General features: G+C 45.2%; 1 protein-coding gene across 1 annotated transcript in view; it reads right to left on the bottom strand.

Moving 5' to 3' along the window:
- Positions 1 to 20,611, bottom strand: part of LOC119396673 (bromodomain and WD repeat-containing protein 3) — a 45,572-nt gene that overhangs the window by 14,755 nt on the left and 10,206 nt on the right. Inside the window, exons 13-27 of the mRNA XM_037663972.2 lie at positions 18,560 to 18,713; positions 16,342 to 16,476; positions 13,965 to 14,093; positions 13,173 to 13,398; positions 11,578 to 11,745; positions 10,492 to 10,820; positions 10,009 to 10,149; positions 9,064 to 9,140; positions 8,539 to 8,968; positions 5,599 to 5,895; positions 3,414 to 3,624; positions 2,557 to 2,743; positions 1,756 to 2,016; positions 1,271 to 1,396; positions 1,020 to 1,179 (exon numbers count right to left, since the gene is read on the bottom strand). Coding sequence (XP_037519900.1) covers positions 1,020 to 1,179; positions 1,271 to 1,396; positions 1,756 to 2,016; positions 2,557 to 2,743; positions 3,414 to 3,624; positions 5,599 to 5,895; positions 8,539 to 8,968; positions 9,064 to 9,140; positions 10,009 to 10,149; positions 10,492 to 10,820; positions 11,578 to 11,745; positions 13,173 to 13,398; positions 13,965 to 14,093; positions 16,342 to 16,476; positions 18,560 to 18,713 — 3,031 coding nt within the window. The remainder of the gene's footprint in view (positions 1 to 1,019; positions 1,180 to 1,270; positions 1,397 to 1,755; positions 2,017 to 2,556; positions 2,744 to 3,413; positions 3,625 to 5,598; positions 5,896 to 8,538; positions 8,969 to 9,063; positions 9,141 to 10,008; positions 10,150 to 10,491; positions 10,821 to 11,577; positions 11,746 to 13,172; positions 13,399 to 13,964; positions 14,094 to 16,341; positions 16,477 to 18,559; positions 18,714 to 20,611) is intronic.

The following is a 20,611-nucleotide window of genomic DNA, read 5'->3' on the forward strand; positions in this document are numbered from 1 at the left end:
GTGGAATGCCTTTCAGTCATAACTACATGTTGTTCAATGTTTCTGTGCTAAATTTTGCTTCGAGTTGCAATTACTTTTCTATTAATATGACATGTGCTAACGTCAACACCTCCATCCATTCTAGTAACCAACAGCAACAAGTCTGACATTATATGGCATCAGTGCATGAAGCTGTGTCATCCACAATTGTTCATTCATTCATGAATGTGATAGCAAATCTGCCAACCATCACTTGAACATTTTTTTTTTTTTTTTTCAGTGACACTGCATGCTATCTATACTGTGTGCCCAAGTTGTATGTATCTGGTATGATCAGCACTAGCTTGTTTGTATATTTGTGCACATTCTGCTCATTGTGTCGATGTATTTGTTTTCCTTGCCTATTTTTGAGCAAAATTAGCTCATTCTGTACTTTTAGTTAAAAGAAAAACGACAGAAAAAAAAAAAGAATGGCTGCAGTGACATTTGTTTTCCAGGTTTGCAAATTCCTAGTCTTCCCCTACATTTCCCCCGATGCACTGTTTTTTTTTTTAAAAAGCCTCTTTTGTTGTTTTCTTGCAATGGGAAACATATTGTCAAATGTATCTGTAACCCACTCCTGCTTACGACTTTGCACAGAAGTCGGCAGTATTAACTAAATAAATAAATAAATAAATACAAAAGCGTATTATATTCTGCTTAGTCCTACATAAAGCTAAATTGTACACAACCTATACTGTATAAATTGTTTAATCAATGAATTTTTGTTTTTAAAACTGCAACAACCATGCTATTACAAATTATGTACACTCTGGATTATGGTTTAGGTCACCTGCAGTTCTTTAACAACTAAATTTAACACATGAGCCTTTCTGTGTCCTGTCACAATTGGAATTAAATTTACAAAATCGTGTTCCACAGTGGAATGCCACAGCCACTTTCCACCACAGCGAGTTCTTCAAGACACAGCCACGCTCGGCAAGATGTTTGTACAATCTCCATCCCTTGCACCAAAGAATTGGGTTTTGTTAGCAGCTTGCCTTTTTTCTTTTCACACTGGAGGAAGACGGCCCTGTCCCATTCATTTCCGCGTCTGTGGACACAAAGTCATCTTCCTCAACCGATGAACTGTGGTACCTGTCAGCAGCATCATCCACCAACTGCTGGTACAACTTGATGGGGTCTTGGCAGGACTGATTACTGCACAAGAAACACGCCCTCGTTAGCAGTGTTCATTACGTTCATCATAGCCAGTGCTTGTCTCTACTGCCAAGTAGGCCCACTTGCTTACTTGATGAACTGCAGTAGGAGATTCGTCAGCAGCACTGCCTTCTGCACAATCTTGCTGTTTGGTTCGTTGAACTTTTTTGCATTGATTTCCAGGAACTTGACATCAAAACGGATTGAATCCATCCGCCTGCAATGAAAACAGCAATGAACTTTTGTTCTTGTTTCACCAGCACAAATGTGCAAACTCCGGCAGGAGCAATTTGGCCAACCGTCACAAAAGATTCACAGAAGATACTTTGTTGTTGGATATGGAGCACATAACTGCAGACTTGCCACGCAACAAAAGTATAAAGAAAATGTCAATGTTGCAATGAATGATGTTCCGTCAGTGCAAAGTTGCATGAAGGAAATATGAATGCCAATGTACAATATGCACAACACTATGTGTACCTCTTCTAATTAATGCCCTGAACTTCATGCGTCTGCCCTACCTATTGAAATGCTGATGGCAAGATATTATGAAAATGGCAAAAGGAGCGAATGTACCTGTAGAACCGATTTTCTAGTCTTGCCCTGATGGTGGACAGGTCGATGGGATAGGCCACAATGCTGGCGTACATCGGGTAGGCATTGAGGTCCACTGGTGCAGCAAATGGCTCCGCTATAGACAGCTCCATAATCCGGCTCACACCCATGACTAGCCGATTGCAGCATGTATCTCGGCCACACCTGGGCCACTCGTTTGCCTTTGGCCGGTAAACCAGGCTGCGACGCTCGTCAAATGTCACTGGCACTGCACCGCCAATCCTGGTCTGGCATGCCTGCATTACCCAAACTGCGCTTTCAAACAAGCCTCCATTAGGATGGCAGGCTTAGCTGGGCCAACCACCGATAACATTTGCACCCATAGCCTAATTACAATGTTACCTAAAACAAAATCTGGTGCCCCTAGGTACAAGAGTTTCATAATAGGAATTCTGACATCATGGAAATATCAAGAGGCTCGGCTCTTGCCGAACATGGCTTCTGGAACTAAACTCAAACCGTGTTATAATGAACACGAATAAAACGAATTATCGGTTATAGCGAATTAAATGAAGAATTGTCTTGTCACAGAGACAGCGTAGCAGATAAACATTTATAACAAACTTTAGGATACTATAATGAAGTTATTTTTGCGGCAGATGTGACTCTTATAATGATGTTTGAGTGTAGTGTGCTGATTAAAGTGGCGAGTTAGGCACGTTGGTACATCTTTGCCGCTCCCAAAGCGAGTTTCAGTCAACGCAGAACTTCCAATCTTTGTATGGTTGGCTAGACTACAACTACAAAACAACAAAGACATGCGGAAGTTCCTCACGGTTGCACTCAATGGGCTCAAAGTCCCACGGGCTCATGCGCTCCGTCTCTCCATTGTCCCAAGTGACAATGAAACACTGAAACATGGAGTCGGGAAACTCGCGCTGCAGTGGCGCCTGGCTCTCAATGGTCCCCATCCACCAGGCGTCGTCGATGATGCTACGAAACCGACCATCTGCACAGCCAAGTGTAGCTCCACTCACAATCGAGCTTTCCAAATATTCGTCACAACAAGGCACAAAGAAAATGCAAGCTACAATGTGACAACACAGAAGTGATGCACGCTTCCCACGTTTACGCAAGCTACCTACCGGGATCATAAAAGATGTCTGAAATTAATGAAGGTTGAATTATTGAATGGACCAGAAGGGAGCAAACAGGAACATATCAACAAGGGTATTACTTTATTCCTGGGCGAGTGGAAAGCAAAAGTGGCATGGGAATGGTAATGTTGCACGTATGTATGGACACCTGAACTGCCACTAAAGAATGCATGCTGGGGCCAGAGGACGAGCCGATATTACGTTTTTCTTTATTCATGAAGGTACTGTACAAAAATGCACTCAGCAGCCCAACAGTCTGTTTGATAAACGGCACAGAATGCGCACCAGGCTGCCAATAAATTTGATCCCAGGTATATCGAATCTGAATTTGATATATAAAATATTCTATATATCAATAATAAATTCAAGGGGATATTACAACTGTTCAATGTCGGCAATAATTCGTTAATGTGGATTCAATATATGAAGCTTCGAGTGTAATTATCTTTGAAAGGTGGCCTCAGAAGCCGCAGTGTCTCTGCCCTCAGTATACAAGAAGAAAAACATAAGATGGCGACATACGGGGCTTCCAGTTGCGGCGCATAGCTGTGTCGTAGGTCTGACGCAGGACAATGAAGTCGATCACGTCTGGCATGTCGTGGTAGCGAATGTCGAAGGGTTCGCCATCCATCTGACTCCGGTGAGGCTCGATCGGCACCACACGCAGGCAGCAAAGGTGCACAGGTGGGCATAGCTCAAACTTCACATCCAGCACACGCAACAGTTCCTGCTCCTGCACGTACGCAAACCACCACGGGGTCATTGAAAGAGGGTGTACGAATATTCGAACTTTCGAATATTTTTCGAATAGTGTTTGCTATTCGATTCGATTCACACTGGAATTTGACTATTCAAAGTATTCGAACTTCTGGAAGATAAATACAGTCACATCCGTTTTTTCGGACTCTCTAGGGACCGTGAAAATGGGCAGTCCGAAAAATTGGGCAGTCTAAAAAAAAACAAATTCATGCTTTTTTATTCCGCTCAAGTGGTCAAATCGCCAAAGCCACGTCCGAGATAGCTTTAATGCCTCCCAGTAAACTTATCAGGCATTTTGGTGCGCGCCCAGGCTCTCGTGAATACATTAGGGACCTGCCGCAAACCCTGCTTAATTAACCACGTGCCAACTGCCAATTGCAAATTTGCGCATCATGATGAGCGCTGCTGATACCAGCGAGGTGGGGAATAGATTACGGCTCTCTCACATGGAGCGTTTGCAAACGATGAAGCCGAACACAATAATTGTGGTGGAAGACAACTCGTCCGGCTTTTCCTATGCATGTGTGCATGTAAACAATGCAAACAATAGGTATGTGTGCGCATGTAAATGATGCGCACACGCATTGCCGAATCTCCAACGATATGCAATATTTGCTGCTGCGTGAAGCCGATCGTTCTTAGTTGTGTGCAGCACATCGGCAACTGAGCTGACACTGCCAGCTTTAATTAATGCCGTTTTGGACCAAAAATTTGGGCAGAAAGTCCAAAAAATCGGACGCTGAAGGGTTCCAGCATCCGGAATTTCAGATGTTCTTATACATCGACGTCAATGGGGCAGATTAGGAACTCCGGACTCGAAGGGAGCCAGGGGCGTAGCCAAGGGGGGGGTTGGGGGGTTCAAACCCCCCCCGAAATTTTTCAGTTTTGCTTGCATATATAGGCACGCACACATAAAAACACACGCACGAACATACATAAAGTATGGTTGAACCCCCCCCCCCGCCCCCCGAAAAAAATTTCTGGCTACGCCCCTGAAGGGAGCATACCCTTGTCCGCCACATCAGTTGGGACTCCGCAGAAGTTGAAGAAATAGCGTCTTTTCCCTTCGTATGTAAAGTGTTGTCTACACCACATTAGTTTCACCAAATCATGTAAATAAATATATTTAGCCTCTGCATTGCCTCATTCTTGATAGTCTTATCAAGAATGAGGCACACTAGAGAACACCACCCCTCCAGTGCTTCACCAACCTAGCCAAAAGAAACACTTTCATGTTGCTATCGCATAATAATGTGCTTAGGGATTCTCGGCAACATTTTCTCTGTAATTTTGCTTTGAAGTATTAAAAAAATATCCGACAAATATTTGACAACTATTCGAAAAATATTCGATTCGCACTAAGAATTTGGCTATTCGCACAGCTCTAATTTTCAGTGATCTGCACTACCCCATTGCACTCTTTTAAAGGCTCTGTTGCAAGTAATGCATAACGTGTCAACAACTTACTCGGAGATCTCCGTCTTGAAACTCGTAGATGACAAGTGATTTACTGCACTTGTTAGTGCCCTACTCTTCCATGTAAGTTTGTTTGCGCTTCTAAGTTTTTTACAATGGAGTGATTTACTTCATGATGCATCTTGCAAGCATCTTTCAAATGCGATTTTTTATAGATGTTGAAGGTTATAAGGTTTCAAGTACATTTAAAGGCCAATAGCTGTCAAATTTTGGACCATTTGAGGGGCCTAATTTAAGATTAAGTCGTGCTTGCAAGGCGCAGAAAATGAAAGTCAACGTGTTAGGGTTCATGAAGTATCCAACATCACAAGGTGCATGCTTCACCTGCTTAGGCACATTCAAAGGCTATAGAAGGAAGATTTGACAAAAACTAGCCTTGCAGCTTTCTGAAGAGTGCTTCAAAATTGTTCTAGTTGAATTCTAACACTGCTTGGGCAAAGATCTAGTCAAAACACAGCCGATGGTCACTGACCCTGAGCCGGTGACGCACCCAAGGCTGCGCCTGGTCCCGGATGTGGTACACCCGGCAGCGTTTCACTGCCTGCACGTATGACTGGTGTCCCTGGTGGAAGTAAACTACTTCGTCGCCAATCTGAGGGAAGTAAGGTGTCTTGCGTGGCACCGTGTCCATCAACCACTCAGGGTGTCGCAGGACTTTCTCTGAACCACGCTTGGAGCTCTTCTTCGACTTCTTGCTCTTACTGCTCCGCGGTGGTGTCCTGGCTTCCTCGTTCCCTTGAGCCTGTGTCACTTGTCGATGGCTCGGTTTCTTTGGTAGGAAAAACAAAAAGGTGTCAGAAGTGCCTCCGAACAGAGTGTTTTAGCATGCTGTCAACAACTCCATCATCTGCCAGCTTCGTCTTCATAAGCCAGGCCATACTAAGTGCATGTTTGGCATCCTTCAAAAGCCAAAGTTAAAAAAAAAAAACCCACTGTTAAAGGGACACTAAAGGCAAATATTAAGTCGACGTTGATTGTTGAAATGGCGTTCCAGAAACCTAGTAGTGCTTGTTTCATGCCAAGGAAATGCGTATTTCGAAAGAAAATCACGTTTTAGTGGTCTGCACGGCGTTAGCACACTTCAAATCACCCGCCTGAACGGGACTTCTGACGTAGCAGTTGCCATGCCCAAGGTTGCCCGCCTTTACAGCCCAGCTGCCGACGGTATGGTTTCTTACGCAACATTGGCCATCAACCTTGCCAAGACGCGGCCACAGGCCACTCCGAAACTGTATAGTTCACTGTAACGGAGCTTAGCTTGGCCAGCAGCAGCAGTAAAATAGCAAGAGTACGAAAATAGCAAGAGCCCAGCACATGCAGAAGTACGCGATACTGACACTACCACTGAGATGCGCAGCGCTGCGAAAACGGAACTTTTGAACCACTCATGCATTTCCCCATGGCAACGCCAAAAAGTTCTTTTTTCCATGATTTAAACAGAAACGAACAAGCAGCATTTTATTACGTCTTGTGATGCACGCAACTCCATTTTTGATCGTGACTAGTTTGATTACGAGTGGTTAATTGTACTCGGGACTCTTGACATCATCGGGGTCATTTCCAAAATAACCCACTCATGGCGCACACCGTGTCCCACATTTACCTTAATTTCTCGATTAGTAGAGCACTGCTGTTGATATTGTTTCAGGTGTTCTCACACATTGATCTTTCACTCTGACATAAATTGTTATTTGCCTTTAGTGTCCCTTTAGGAGTTACTGCAACTTGGCCTGCAACACTTCTTTGACGTAGACCGCGTTTCTCATAGCCCGAGTTGCTTTGGGACATTAAACCCCACAACCTTTTTCGACGTAGCCCAAGAATGTTGCCCCTCTGTAGTCTAGGCCCTCGTGAACACGTCAGTTGAGCGTTATTGCACTGCATGCAGCAAGGAACTTACAATTTTACATAAAAAATGGCCAAGAATAGCTTGCTCTTTCCTTTGCAACATCGTCACCACCTCCAGAGCAAGCAGACACGACAAGTACAGTAAAAGCTCGTTAATTCGACTCTCGTTAATTCGGAAAATCGGTTAATTCGGACACGTCATCTCGTCCCTGTAAATATACGCATCACTCTATGAGACTGGGCGCTCGTTATTTCGGACAGATTTGACCGCAAATCGGATAATTCGGCGAGTTTCGGGCCGCTGGCGAGGCTCGAAAACGAAAAAAGAACAATTCGGAACAAAAGTAAAGCCCAAACCCAGCATCGCCATGGACATCAATTATTGACTTGGCTTGACTTGAGACTGGTTGAACGCTTTTCTTCGCGTGTGGGTTCGGCGTTGCCATTTTGTTGCTTTGTTGCCGTTGTTCCCGTTGGTGTGCTGCATCGTTGGACGCCGTTTTATTGAGAAACGATTCACTACGGCTCCTTTAGCTTGATCGCTGCTGGGGCTCTTGTGCTGACTTCTTGTGTGAACGCACTCTCCCCCGATGGCAACTTCGGCGAAGCGGCCCAAGTACGAGGCCAACGACTTCACCACCAAAGTAGAAATTTTGCGTGCCCTGAAAAATGGGCTCTCCCGACAAGAAGTTGCTCCTGTGCCATGACGTCGGCAAACAATACGACCCGGCTCCAGCGATGCCGAAGTGTCGCCGAACGCCTGTGCCAATGACGAGCAGGATTTCGGAAGTGTTATGCCTGATGCAGTGACACTCGACATATCGGCATTGATGGTGGCGTTGCCACTGACGACTCTCTGACTAATGAGCAAATCGTCAAGGAAGTGATGCATGGCGACGAATCCGAGAACGAAGAGCCTGAAGAGGAGCAGCCACACCATGAGCCTCGTACTGTGAAAGAAGCCACGGAGGCCCTCGTCGTCCTTGAAGAATTTTGTTTTGGCACTGCAGACAGCATGCGAGCTGCTGAGCACCTTGAAGGGCTCAGAAAAATTGTGTACGCGCGAATTTCTGCTCGAAAACAGACACGCATCCGCGATTACTTAGTAAAGTAAAGGTATGTTGGAAAAACTCTTGCATTTATTGTGCTTATTTCGACCATTCGATAATTCGGACATTCGGTTAATTCGGTCATTTTTTCCGGTCCCTAGAAATCCGAATTAACGAGCTTTTACTGTATTGCCTTATTTCACAAATTACACACGACAGACAATCTTGGAAAGCACATGCTATGCTGTGAAGGTTCCCCCAACTGCAGCAGTACACTCATTTTTGCAAACAGCTGCACAAGCACATTTTGCTCTTGTTATGTCCCGAAAAATATAAACGTGGCTTTCGCGATGAAGCCACGAGCAAGAGACAAGCCGAAGCATGGGCATGTGAATTTCCACTTGCATTGATTTCTAGCGCCACTGGTGGTTGGGCAGTACAGAGAAAAGCCCTAGTGTATTATGAAAAGGGTCTATAAATGTCTGCTAACACTGCTCTATTAGCATATCACTCACCGAAGATTGCCTGCTGCTACCAGCTCCAGATGATGAAGGTGTTGGGGTGGTTGAGGACGATTTTATGGGAGGCTTTTTCTTGCGTTGTTTTTTACGAACAAGGTGCTTTTTCTTCCGCGCACGAGCTGTCACCTCAACGTAGTCCTCGTCACTGTCGAGTGCTGCTGCTTTACTTCTCGCTGGTCGGATCATCTCGGCGCTGTCATCGTCATCATCAGAAACGTCCTCGTCTATCACGAGATCCTCTTCGTCGGAGTCTTCTTCAACCATGGACTCCGCTTCTTCTTTGACTTCCCCTTCGTGCTCTTCGTCCCCATCCTCTTCCTCGGGTCGTTGCACGATCCGCCGCTGCTTTTTAGGGCTACTCTTCGGAGCAGCCTTGCGTGACTTAGGTTCCTCGACCCAATCCGAGTAGTCAGAGTCACTGCAACTGTTAAATAAACCAAAAGCAAGAAATTAACATGTGGCTACAGACTTGCTGCTAAGAATTAATAACGGTGCATTGCAACAAAGACCTATAGTCACCTTTCGCTGCCTTCGGAGCTCTCAGAGAAAACTGCACCGGTGTCTGTGGTGGAACTCAAGCTGATATCATCAGGATCCTACATCCAAAAGGTTTCAGTCACATCAGTAACTTATTGACTCGAAGTCAAGAGAATGAAAGACATTCTATGACCCTCACTATACGTCTGCTCTGGCCAGTCATCAGCATGAGATAAAATTTATAATGAGAGTTCAGATGCTTGTCTATTTCAAGTTATGCAACCTCCTTTGATATCAGGGATGACAAAAGTAGGTCAGTTATAAGGCAGAACAAATTCCTGAAGGAAGCCTTATCAATCAGAACATACTGTATGCACGACCTTCACATTCATATAAAAACAGCAGTTTGTTTCAACAACAAACCAGAGATACGGTAGTCACAGAGATTCTCTAAAATGTTGCTCTATGAATGAAGCTCTTCTCACTTGTTAATCAGTTGAACATGATACTGCATCATGCAAAATGGAAAGAAAAACAGTTGTGACTCGACATTCCACCAATGACTATGCAACATTTAACTTCTGCCTATACATCAAACAAATTTCATAAACCTCATAGAGACCACAACACAAACCATGCTGCCAACAAAATATAGACTACTGAAAGGCTACAATAATGTGCATGGCAACATCATGACTTGTACATGTTTGCATATTGTTCAGTTCAAACAACAGCTATCACCTGGATAACCTAGCACAATACAACAGCTCAATAATTAATAATTCAGAACAATAGTACTTGGTACACTGCGGCATGCTTGCATCAAATGCCATGCTAATGGTGACTGACCACATTACTATGCATGATGGCACTGTGCTATATGAATGTCACAGCAGTGTCTCTGAACAAACAAACCAACGGAGTGGTAAAGCGATAAGGGATACTACAAAGCTAGATGCTCAGTGTAAGAAATTAACGGGAACTTACCTCGAAGTCATCTCTGGCTAACCTTGAACCCGGAGCTGCTCGTGAGGAACGAGTTTGAACGCCAGCGGGCTTCTTCTTGGCGGCAGCTTTGGCACGGCAATTATTGACACGGCGTTTGCTTGCCAGCAGGTTTTCACATACCTGCGGAAAAACAACACAAAAAACAATGGATATTTAGTTACTAAACAAAACACAAAATAAGGCAATTCAGTGAAATTTTTAGCATGCTGTTCCAGCTGAGCATCGAGACAGGCTATCAACATGTGTTAAAAAAAGTAAAAGAAAGAAGAAAAAAAGAAAAGAAAACGGGTCGGAAGGGTGAGGGTTCTGTACATGTGCTCACTGATGAGCAGAAAGCCAAAGCACGCCCTGCATGCCAGTCCCATAGAATTGTTTCCTTTTTAGTTCCGCAGTCCCATAGCTCAGTTTCTTTTTTTAAAACTCTTGCTTTGATAAAAAAAGACAGTGGTGCTAACAGCTTACCACTTTGACCTCCAGACTTTGCCGCCGTCTTTGGTTCTCGGCATGGTACAAGGTTTGCTCAGCGTCGGCCATCATGGCTGCACGACGCAACGAGTTGGCTACCAGCGCCGATCTTGTGGCAGTCCCGAGGAAACACCGGACGAGACGGGTGGGTGCAGATGCGTTGCTGGCATTGCTGCTGCCGGCGCTGCTACCCGCACCGGATTCAGAAGACGGACCAGGCTGCTCTGCGTCCCGCGACTGCCAGTGGCCAGAGGACTGTCGCACTCCTTCAACATCACCAGTGCGTCGCATTCCAACTCTGCTGTGGTGGCCCCCTGGAGAATGACCTGAACAGCACGTAGTGCACAGTGTCTTTATATCATCGTAAACCTTGTACAATAGTTGAGAATACAAAAAACGACCGTATGGGCAAGTTGCCACAGCCAGCTTTAGTAAAACATTGTTAATTTAGATTAGGTGGGATCATAACAAATGCTTGAATTAACCGAATGTCAAGTTATCGAGGGTACCAAGAGACTAATAAACAAATGCTTATTACATCAACATTCTTTTATTTACTGAAGGAATCAGCAAATCCTGTTCTACCTTGCACAAAAACAGGATTCCTTAGAGTTCCCACCGTTAGTTAGGGTGATGCAGACTACGGCACTGATGCTAATGTCACTACTGTTCATTTTGCAGTGCTTCACAATGGGCGGGCTCACAAGGTCATCCAAGTTGACTGGGATGTGGCCAAGAAGGTCTCCATTAACGAGTTTGATGCCATTAGATAATCCATACGCTCTTCTAATCGGAGGATGAGTCCAAATGGTAAGATGCTAAAAATTGATGCGCAGAAGATTGACTACGTTTAACTGTGTAGCACAAATAGATGCAAGGATGGCAAGACTGACACAGAGACAGGGTTCTTTAGAAGCAGTGCTTCATTTGTATGTCATTCCATCCTCGTGTCTATTTGCATGACCACTTGCTAGGAAGAAGTGCAGTTTATGCTGTCGCACACATAAATCATTCTGAAAAGGCGCATTTGTTTCAGTGATGTGCCTGTTCCAGCCAAAGCTGCTCATCCAATGGAGCACTCACTCGAAGCCAGTCGAGGCTGTTGTGCCGATCGTGGTGGGGACTGCCCTTCAGCTGCCAGCATGTGATCTTGCTGCTGCTGCAGCTGCTCAATCATCTCGTCGATGGCCGGCCGATCCTCGTCATCCTCATTCTCCAGAGGACGCACAGGCTCCAAGATCTCAGATTCACCTGAAGATACCAGTATCACGCCAAGTCATCCATCATGCCAGGGAAGCCTTCATTATTGAAACACACGAATAGTGGTGGCACATGATAGTTACAAAATGCCAGTGGCCTGATAAACATTGTCTCAAAAGCCACAAACACGGGGAGACATGGGCCTTAAAAATACGTCTTTTTTTTATTAGTTGGGTGAACTGAATGAAATTTAACGCACTTATTCAGTATTTGACTGATTCAATTTGATCGTTTTTTAGCAAAGTTTGAGTGCAGAATAAACAGATGCAAGCATGAGTAAAAAAATTTTTGGTGTGTGTTTACGATTATCGAGAATTTGGTGAATAACATCATAAGAAATTTAATAGCATCATCGGCTAGAGCAGCACACTGGCAATCTGACCACATACTTTGTTTTTATGCTTGACAAAGCAAAGTTGCCAAAAAGCCCCTTAAGAAATGTGCAAAATAAATTTTAGAAATTGCATATGTTTCGTTGTAACGCAGCTATTAAAAATATACTTAATGGGATCTGCAGAAACAACTGAATAAGTCTAGTAAATATTAAAAAGCATGTTTTTAAAATCCACATCTCCCCTCAAAGGGTGCTGTAGGTTACAAATGCCAACTGCTTACTTGTCTCACATTTCTAGTTCTCTACAATAAATTGAATTCTCCAGCCTCATAAAACCCAATACACTCTGGCCTCGTTATGGCTAAACAGAATATAATGAAATAATGACTATGAAGAAGTAAAAGAGTTTTCCTTGAAATCCCCTTAGAGATCCATGTTATTTGAAACATTGGTTTACAGTAGACTCTCAGTGAACAGAAATCTGTTTCTGATATGATTGGTCTCGTACTTGGATTCTGCATCCCTGTTCATCTCACAGTAAACGGAACTCCTGTTAATTAAAATAGAACACAGTTTCCTGGTCCCTTCAGGTTCCGTTTAACGAGTCTACTGTACTTGAAGTAAGGTTTCCCTGCAATGAATACAATCAACTAGATTATTGTCTAAGGCAAGTGAGTTATCCGATATCACACTAGCACTGGCGCATGCAACGAAGTCATTCATTATAGCAAGGTTCAAGAATACAGTCGGAATTCACAATAACAGTTATACCCGACTTTTATTACTCGCCTTTATTATATTCGGTAATCTGTAAATTCAAAGTTCAATTTGTTCACACAAGGTTCGAGTGGAGAGAAAAAAGAAAAAGGCAGAAAGAGAGAGAGCGAGAGAGAAAAAGAAAGGCATTTTAAAGACAGGCTTGTTGAGCTGTATGGGTTAACGCGGTTAGAAATAAGCAAGTGGATGTAAAGAGCTAAACCAAAGTGGCCATGAGTGCTACTTGATGCATGCCTTCTCTACCAAGCGTCAACTGTATCCACAAGCATTTCGCAAGTAATGCAAGAAACAGAGCAAGGCTTCCCACCATTGGCAAGCACAGCCACATAAGGGACGAGCTGAGAGTCGAGGCAGTGCTCCCGGCCAGGCACTAGGCGCTGCAGATCGGGAGGGTACGGGTTGCCATCGATGTCCACCAAGAAGGGCGGTGGCATCAGGTGGGGAGCACACTGCGTCTGCTCGTCCAGCACATGCTGCTGCGCGTCGCGGATCAGAGGCCGGTAGTCCGTGTGGAAGAACTGCTCGTCCGGAACCTGGAGGCGGAAGATGCATAAATGTACCGGTCACTTCCTCCAACATTCGCAGCGATGAACGGAGAGCCGCCCGACAAGACCACCAGCCGCTACATCATTTATTACACAAATCCTGAACGGGTGCCAATTACGTTGCATTATTTGTTGAATAAACAGTCGAAAGTTTGCGCTCCCTGTGAGCCCTTCCTTCATTATTTCCTTGCACAAAAAGAGCCATACTTTTGTGGCTTGTACATGAGGTGCCTATAAGCCCACCGAAGACCTGTGAGGAGGATTGTCGTGAAATAAATTGGACTTTATCCTCAAACAACCACTTTCAATCGTATTACTTTCACTTTCACAGCACCAAACTTCTCAACAGGCACTAGCAATCCAAGCTCTGTTGTAAGTGTCTAGGCACTGTGCCAAGAGTACCGTCGTTTGTAGACACCGATGTGTCTGGCCAGCAAGATCAATTCTTGCAAAAGTGAAAGCGCCCCTGAAAGTGATCACATGACATGACATGGCACACGCCTTTCTTGTCTCCATGCGTCAAATAAGTCTTTCGTTTTCATAGAAACAGTCACCTTCTTGTATGGGTCCCCGGAGCCATAGCCAAAGATGCTTATATGACCATGCGAGTCGGTTGAGGAAAACAAGAGGCCGTCTGGAGAAAACTTGCAGTCAAACACCGCTCCGTGTCCCTGTCCTTCAATCTGGGGAGATGGAGAGTGCAATCAGTGCCACAGTCAACACAGATGCGCACTTGAAAGAAACACACATACTGCATTTCTGCACATATAACATGCTGTACAGGTTGTAAAATAGTGCTGCATTGAGATGAAGCCTCACAGCAATGAATGCAAGTTGCACCACAAGACATAATTTGGACACAAGTGCACTGCCAAGCATTGCCATGAAACAGCTACATGCACAGACAGCAGCAAGGAAAACAACTGATGACTGGTACCAAAATTCCACGGAGCTTTTCTTTGTGCAAACTTCAGCACTAGATTCCCATAATAAAAACTTCACTGTCACTGCACACACTCACCAACATGGGCTATGTGCAAAATTTCTTCCCTTCGTCCAGATATGTAACTGCAGCTGTCCATATACACAACCGCGAGCTGTGCACATTAAAATATGGTGCAACCTTTACACTACTGTTTGCTCAGCCTTGATTGAAACATTGAATAGGCACTTAGGGTACACAACAGGTTTTTGGCTAGAACAGGGGTTCTCAAACCTCCTGGCCCTAGGGAACCCCAACGGCTATTCCACAGTGCCGTGGAACCCTCGGCTTTTTCATGTACTTTACCACGAGGAAAATCGGGATTGAAAGCGGGGCGGGGTTCGGCGATGCTTCTCGATGCGTAACCACAGTACTGACGCTGCTGCATTGGCCTGTTACCTTTAATCTCTAAGGCCATCGCTGTTGGTGTTGAACTCGCTATAACACATAGACAGACTTGCAATCGCCGACATAAATAGACTTGCAATTATCCAATTCATTCCCATGCACGTGTTACAAAGTGCGCTCACGAGCATCGCTCCAGGCACTTGGTTGCCGCGGATCCACCAATCGCAAATTTCATGGTGCACTAGACAAAGAGTCTTCACTGCTGCTACCGCGTGGGTCTCTCGCTACCTGCAGACACCTCATATGTGGATTCGACGCGTGCAATGGCTCCGTTAAAGGTAAAATTTCTTGCACGTTTTCTGGTCTAAGTCAATAAATTAGATGTTACACTTAAACCTCAATACAGTAAAAGCTCGTTAATTCGACACCCGTTAATTCGGAAATTCGGATAATTCGGACGGCTCTGTTGGTCCCGGCCAAAGTGCATGTTAATCTACGGGAGCAAACCTTCGTTAATTCGTCAGAATTGGGCTCCGCACCGCTTAATTCGGACAAATGCTGACGGCTGCCGCTACACAAAAGTGTGGTAAAGCATCGCTGGCACCACTGGAGCGAAACCGAAACTTGAGTGACATCGCCATCGTCATCAACTAGTGGGGGCGATCGCAGCGTCACCGAACGTCGGCGTCTTCTTTCTTCGCTCCAATGCGCCTCCGACGCCATTTTCCCTTGTGTTGTGTCGGCACCGTCTCTTCTTGCGGAGTTCTCTTATTTTTCCCCGTTGTGACCGTGTTTACATGTGAGGCCCGAGCATGCGGCAGTAGCTGACGATGGCATCGACGAGTTATCAGCCGAGTCCACCGACGATGACTGTCCGACCTTCGATGCTGTCCTTCCCACAATATGACCCTTCAGGACTACATCGCGATTGATGATTTTGTCGCCACGACTGGTCTCCTGCCCGATCAAGAAATTATTAATGATGTCGTGACCTCATCGTCGCACCTCACGGGAAGTCTCGGAGGCGCTTTTGATATTAGAGGACGTTTGCCTGAGCACTTGCAACAGTTTGCGTGCTGTTGGCCGTTTGGAAGAGTTAAGAAAAATTGTAATGTCAGCCGGAATCTGCGCGAAAACGCAGACGACCATTACAAAATACTTCAGCAAATAAAGGTATGCCTCTGCAACTTGATTTTAATGTTGTTTTTCCTGTTTATTCGTTAATTCGGCATTCGGTTAATTCGGACATTTTTTCCGGTCCCGTGAAATCCGAATTAACGAGCTTTTACTGTATAACAAACACGGATATAACGAATTATCGGTTATAACGAAGTAAATAAAGAATAGTCTTGTCATAGACACAGTGTTAAAAATAAACGTTTATAACGAATTTTCGGGTATAACGAAGTTATTTTTGTGGCAGATGTGACTGTGTTATAATGAGGTTTGAGTGTAATGGGGGTAAAACGGGAGTGGGTTGCATTTGTTCTGACCGCTCACAGAACCCAGCTGGAGAACCCATGGGCTTAGATACTCTCGAAAGAGCAGTCCAATGTTGCAAACTCGAACAGCCAAAGAAGGAACCTGAATTAATAGCTTACCATGTTGAAGAAGCTCCGCACTGAACACCCTGCAACGAGATCCCAGATGATGATGCGACCATCGTGTCCGCCACTGAGAAGTATTCTGCTGTCCTCAGGATGGCACTCAAGAACGAATGCCTCGTCTTCGTGCCCCTAATGAATATAAAAAAATAAAAATCACTACTTTGAGAAACGTGAAAGCACCAGCCACTCAATGTCCTCACACTCTCAGCTGTGTGCCCTTTTGTTCACACTGAAGACTGGCACGAAAGACAGCAGGGCAAACAGAATTCAACGTGAAATTACATTACACACGACTTTTGAGTCAGCAGAATTTCAAAAGATCCCCCAGTGTCTTGCCGCTATATGCCTCAATAAATTATCCTGCAATAAACAATGTGCGAAATACAGTCGACGTCCGATTTCCCGGATGCCAGAAATTCCGGACATGCCTGATTTCCCGGACTCATCTGTGGCACCGTCAAGTTCCCCGTAGAGTCAATGTATTAAAAAGTCCGAAATTCCGGACGCTTATAGCGTTCGCCATCCGATTTCCTGGACTTTTTACTGTTAACCGCCGACCCAAAGTCACCACCGACGCCGCCATTTCGGTTGTTTTCATTTTCATATCCTTGAACCCACCATACTCGCATCGCAGGTGTGGCATTGGTGTGGCCAGCAGCACCGCCGCACCGCACCACGGCTGCCGTAACCTCGAAACCGCACGTGTCAATCCGTTGCCAGCCGTAGCTTAGCCAAGCCAAACCTCACTGTGTTCGTTCACGTGTTGTTTTGTCAGCTGTGCAAGCTCTGCGGTCGTGTCTGCGGTTGATCGTTTGCTGCTGCGCGCTACCTTCAGTGATCACATTTCCCGACCTTCAGCATCCACCGAGTTCCTAGCTGTTTCGTGCTGCGCTTTTCGTCGAGCGGATTCACAGTTTACAGCAATGGCACCGACTGCTCTTTCGTCTTCGTCCGCGCCTTCGAAGCGCACAAAGCCACCTCGTAGGCTCACGATGACGAACTGCCATCCACGGACGTTGCCTTCGACGATCTGCGCACTGGCGGCGTGTTGATTCCAGCCGAGATAACCCTTGAGGGATTCGCCGACGCTGACAAAGACCTCGAGCTATGTGCGGAGTTGACCGGTGACGAAATCATTCATCAAGTTACGGAGGATTCCGATGACTCCGACACCGAGAACGAAGAGCCAGCTCCTACACAGCCAACGAGCTCGGAGTTGACGCGAGCACTGATGACACTGTCATTGGTGTACAGCGGCAACATGACGTTGACTGAAATTGAGGCAGACATAATCGCGGGCAAGCGGACCGTGCAAAAGAAAATAAGCGACTTCTTTGCGCCCAAGTGCTGACCTATGAGGTAGTGCCGGCTAGAGTCACTGTATATGCTACCTTTAGGTAGCAGAGTAGCGCATAGGTCCGGCTAGCAACCACAGCTATGCGGTGAAGTCGCACTTCGTTTTTGCAGGCGACATGCCTACCGTGTTTAACCTGTCTGGCGTGTCGAAGACCGGCGATAAACATTGGCTGTCGATGGCTAGTGTTAATTCAGTTCGCTGCAGCGGAGGCGCCGAGAAATAAAAAAATTGGCCCAAGCGGCAGCTCCTCCGCAATGCATGGTTGCTAGCGGCGTTGGAAGACAGATGCGCAACTCTGCTACCTAAAGGTAGCATATACAGTAACTCTAGTGCCGGCCACGTCGTATTTTTTTTTTATAAGCGGCTCTTTTCAGAGCCACCTAAACGATGCATTGGCTGAATTGCTATGGGAATCTTGTATTCCGGCTGTGACCCTCCTCGTCAGCGAAAAATACCTACCAAAAAGGTGCGTTTTCATGTGTATTCGTTTTTCCGGACTGCCCGATTTTCCGGACGTTTACGCGGTCCCTTGAGGGTCCGGGAAATCGGACGTCTACTGTATCAATATTGCAGTGACCATCACTCAAGTGAATGAAAAATCTAAAGCATTTTGTTGACATGGCACAAGTGGCACTATACCCAAGCGATTTTCTATTTGGTGTGCTGCTGTGTGAAACATCAGCGACTCTGCAGAACTTCTGCGTGCTTTTTGGATTATCATGCCTCCACAACAAGGGACAGCGACACTTGTAAATGCCAGGAGTGTAGCCCAACAACCTGGTATACCTATCTAGTACCAGTTATAACGGCAATAAAAAACAGTGGTCCTACTGAAGACTCAAAAGGGGTGCTTACCAAGAGAATGTGCTTCAGCTTGCCCGTGTGCGAGTCCCACACTTTAATGGAATGGTCGTTCACAGCAGTCACAACTAGGTGGTCATCCTGGTTCCACCCAACCATGGTCACTTTTAACCTCTGCTTGGGGTCCTCCTCCACTTGTTCCTCAGATCTGCAACAAACCAACATGATGCCACGCTTGATTCTTGCAAAATGGAGAACGGTTTCCAGTATGTTCAAAAAGGTTCCTTTGCACATCATAAAAATGGAGAGATTGTAGCCACATATTTCCGACATGCCGAGCCGCGTGCTGTGCACGACTTGAAAGCAATGGCGCAGTGCTTAAAAACCACAATGTGATACTGCCAAAAGCTGGATGCACTGACAAGCTTTGGGCGCCTTATAAGTAGTAGGGTTATGCTAGTAGATTAAATGTTTTTGGATTATCTCAGCATTTATACAGCAGTAAAAAGGACTTTCCAGTGGGCAAAATTGAAAACAAATGATGCATTTCTTTTTAAGGGGAGACACTGGTCTCGAAACGAAAAGTTTTATTATTGGAGATATTGTAATGAAATTGGGTGTGTATATGTATTTCTTCCTCCTGTTTTCAAAAATATAATTAGTTTTCATGTACTTCAATTAGTTATCAAATTGTGAGAGCATAAGTGAAATCTAATTAGGTAATTTCTTACGGGTCATTAAGACACTTTCCCTCAGTATTTTTAGGTTCTGTTTAAGATGCAGCTGTAGCCAAAGACCTGCCATGTGGAGCTATGCTATTTATATTGTCACTGAGATATATCATCATATAAGAACTTTCAATTGTATTGACATTGTGTAATCTTGAAATGCAATTAGCTCACATTATTGTTCACAAAATTTCATATGTTCATCTTAGCCACAAAAAAAATAGCATAGCTCCACAGTCCTATTTCTTACGAATTCAACGGTATAAAATTTATCAAAATTACCTTACAAAAACATAATGAAAAGATCCGTAAGGCTGGTCAAGTTGGCAAAAAATGTGAAGCTGAGAAAATCGCGTTTGAAGATTGACACGCACTGTATAAATTTCTAAAAGGAACCTTTAACCATAAATTTTATTCACATGTTCCCCATCTGTTTCCCTTCAAAACAAAACAGAAAGTGTCTTGTTCCACCCAAGGAATCATATCTAAAAAAATTTTCCAATGTGCAAAGCATGATCAAAACCCCACCATGACAAGCGGCTGGGGGGTTCTGGAAAAGCCATGGGGTATGAGGCTCAAGCGACTGGCTGCTCATGTCTTTTCAGTCTTTAGGAAGAACCTTCTAGATGTTAGGCAGCATGTTACCCTGGGTAATAGGTTGCTATGCTTGAGAGAATACCTTCAAAGTAGTCCAGGACTGTAATCTTCAGTTGCACCCGTTTTGTGTCTCCTTGCAAGAGTCTTTTTTGTGTTGGTGCTCTTCAGATGAGTTGCATTTGCCTTGCGTAAACGCAGAGAGTCTTTTTCTAGGCTTCGTCGAACAAGGCAATCCCCAGCAATATAGCCCAAACTTGCAGCAATGGACTCGTTGGTTGCCCTTCTTCCTTGGTTGTAGATGGCAACAGCCTCAGCGGCAGCTCGCTTCACACTTTCCAGCGAAGCGTTCCCATTCTTTGAAGTTTGGGTCCAGATGACCGAATGAAGACTCTCACTCGCGTTCTGGGTCTTCCCTTCACAGCACCGTGCCAGCAGGCTCTCATCACTGAGCCTCGCAAAGACTGGCTCCAGAGCAGCCCCAACACAAGCCGGCAGGGCATTCTTGTGTGAAGGTGGACTCTCCCCATTGGCCAAGGCTCTATTGTACTTGCACCAAGAGCTAGCACCCTCGGGGCACTTTGAGTGCTTTGGTGCATCATCTGTCGATGTCATGTGCAGCAGTGTAGCTTCGACTGCCCTCTTCATAGCTGGCACTTCATTGATATTGCTCCTCAGGGCATATCCGTAGTAATTCGCGATCTTCTTGATCTTCTCTTGTGTGAGCTTTCCTCTACCCCCAAGAGACTCACCCTGAGCCTTCTTTTTGTCCACAAGGTTCCGT

The sequence above is a fragment of the Rhipicephalus sanguineus genome, chromosome 6 (assembly GCF_013339695.2).
Source record: "Rhipicephalus sanguineus isolate Rsan-2018 chromosome 6, BIME_Rsan_1.4, whole genome shotgun sequence".
Lineage (NCBI taxonomy): Eukaryota > Metazoa > Arthropoda > Arachnida > Ixodida > Ixodidae > Rhipicephalus > Rhipicephalus sanguineus.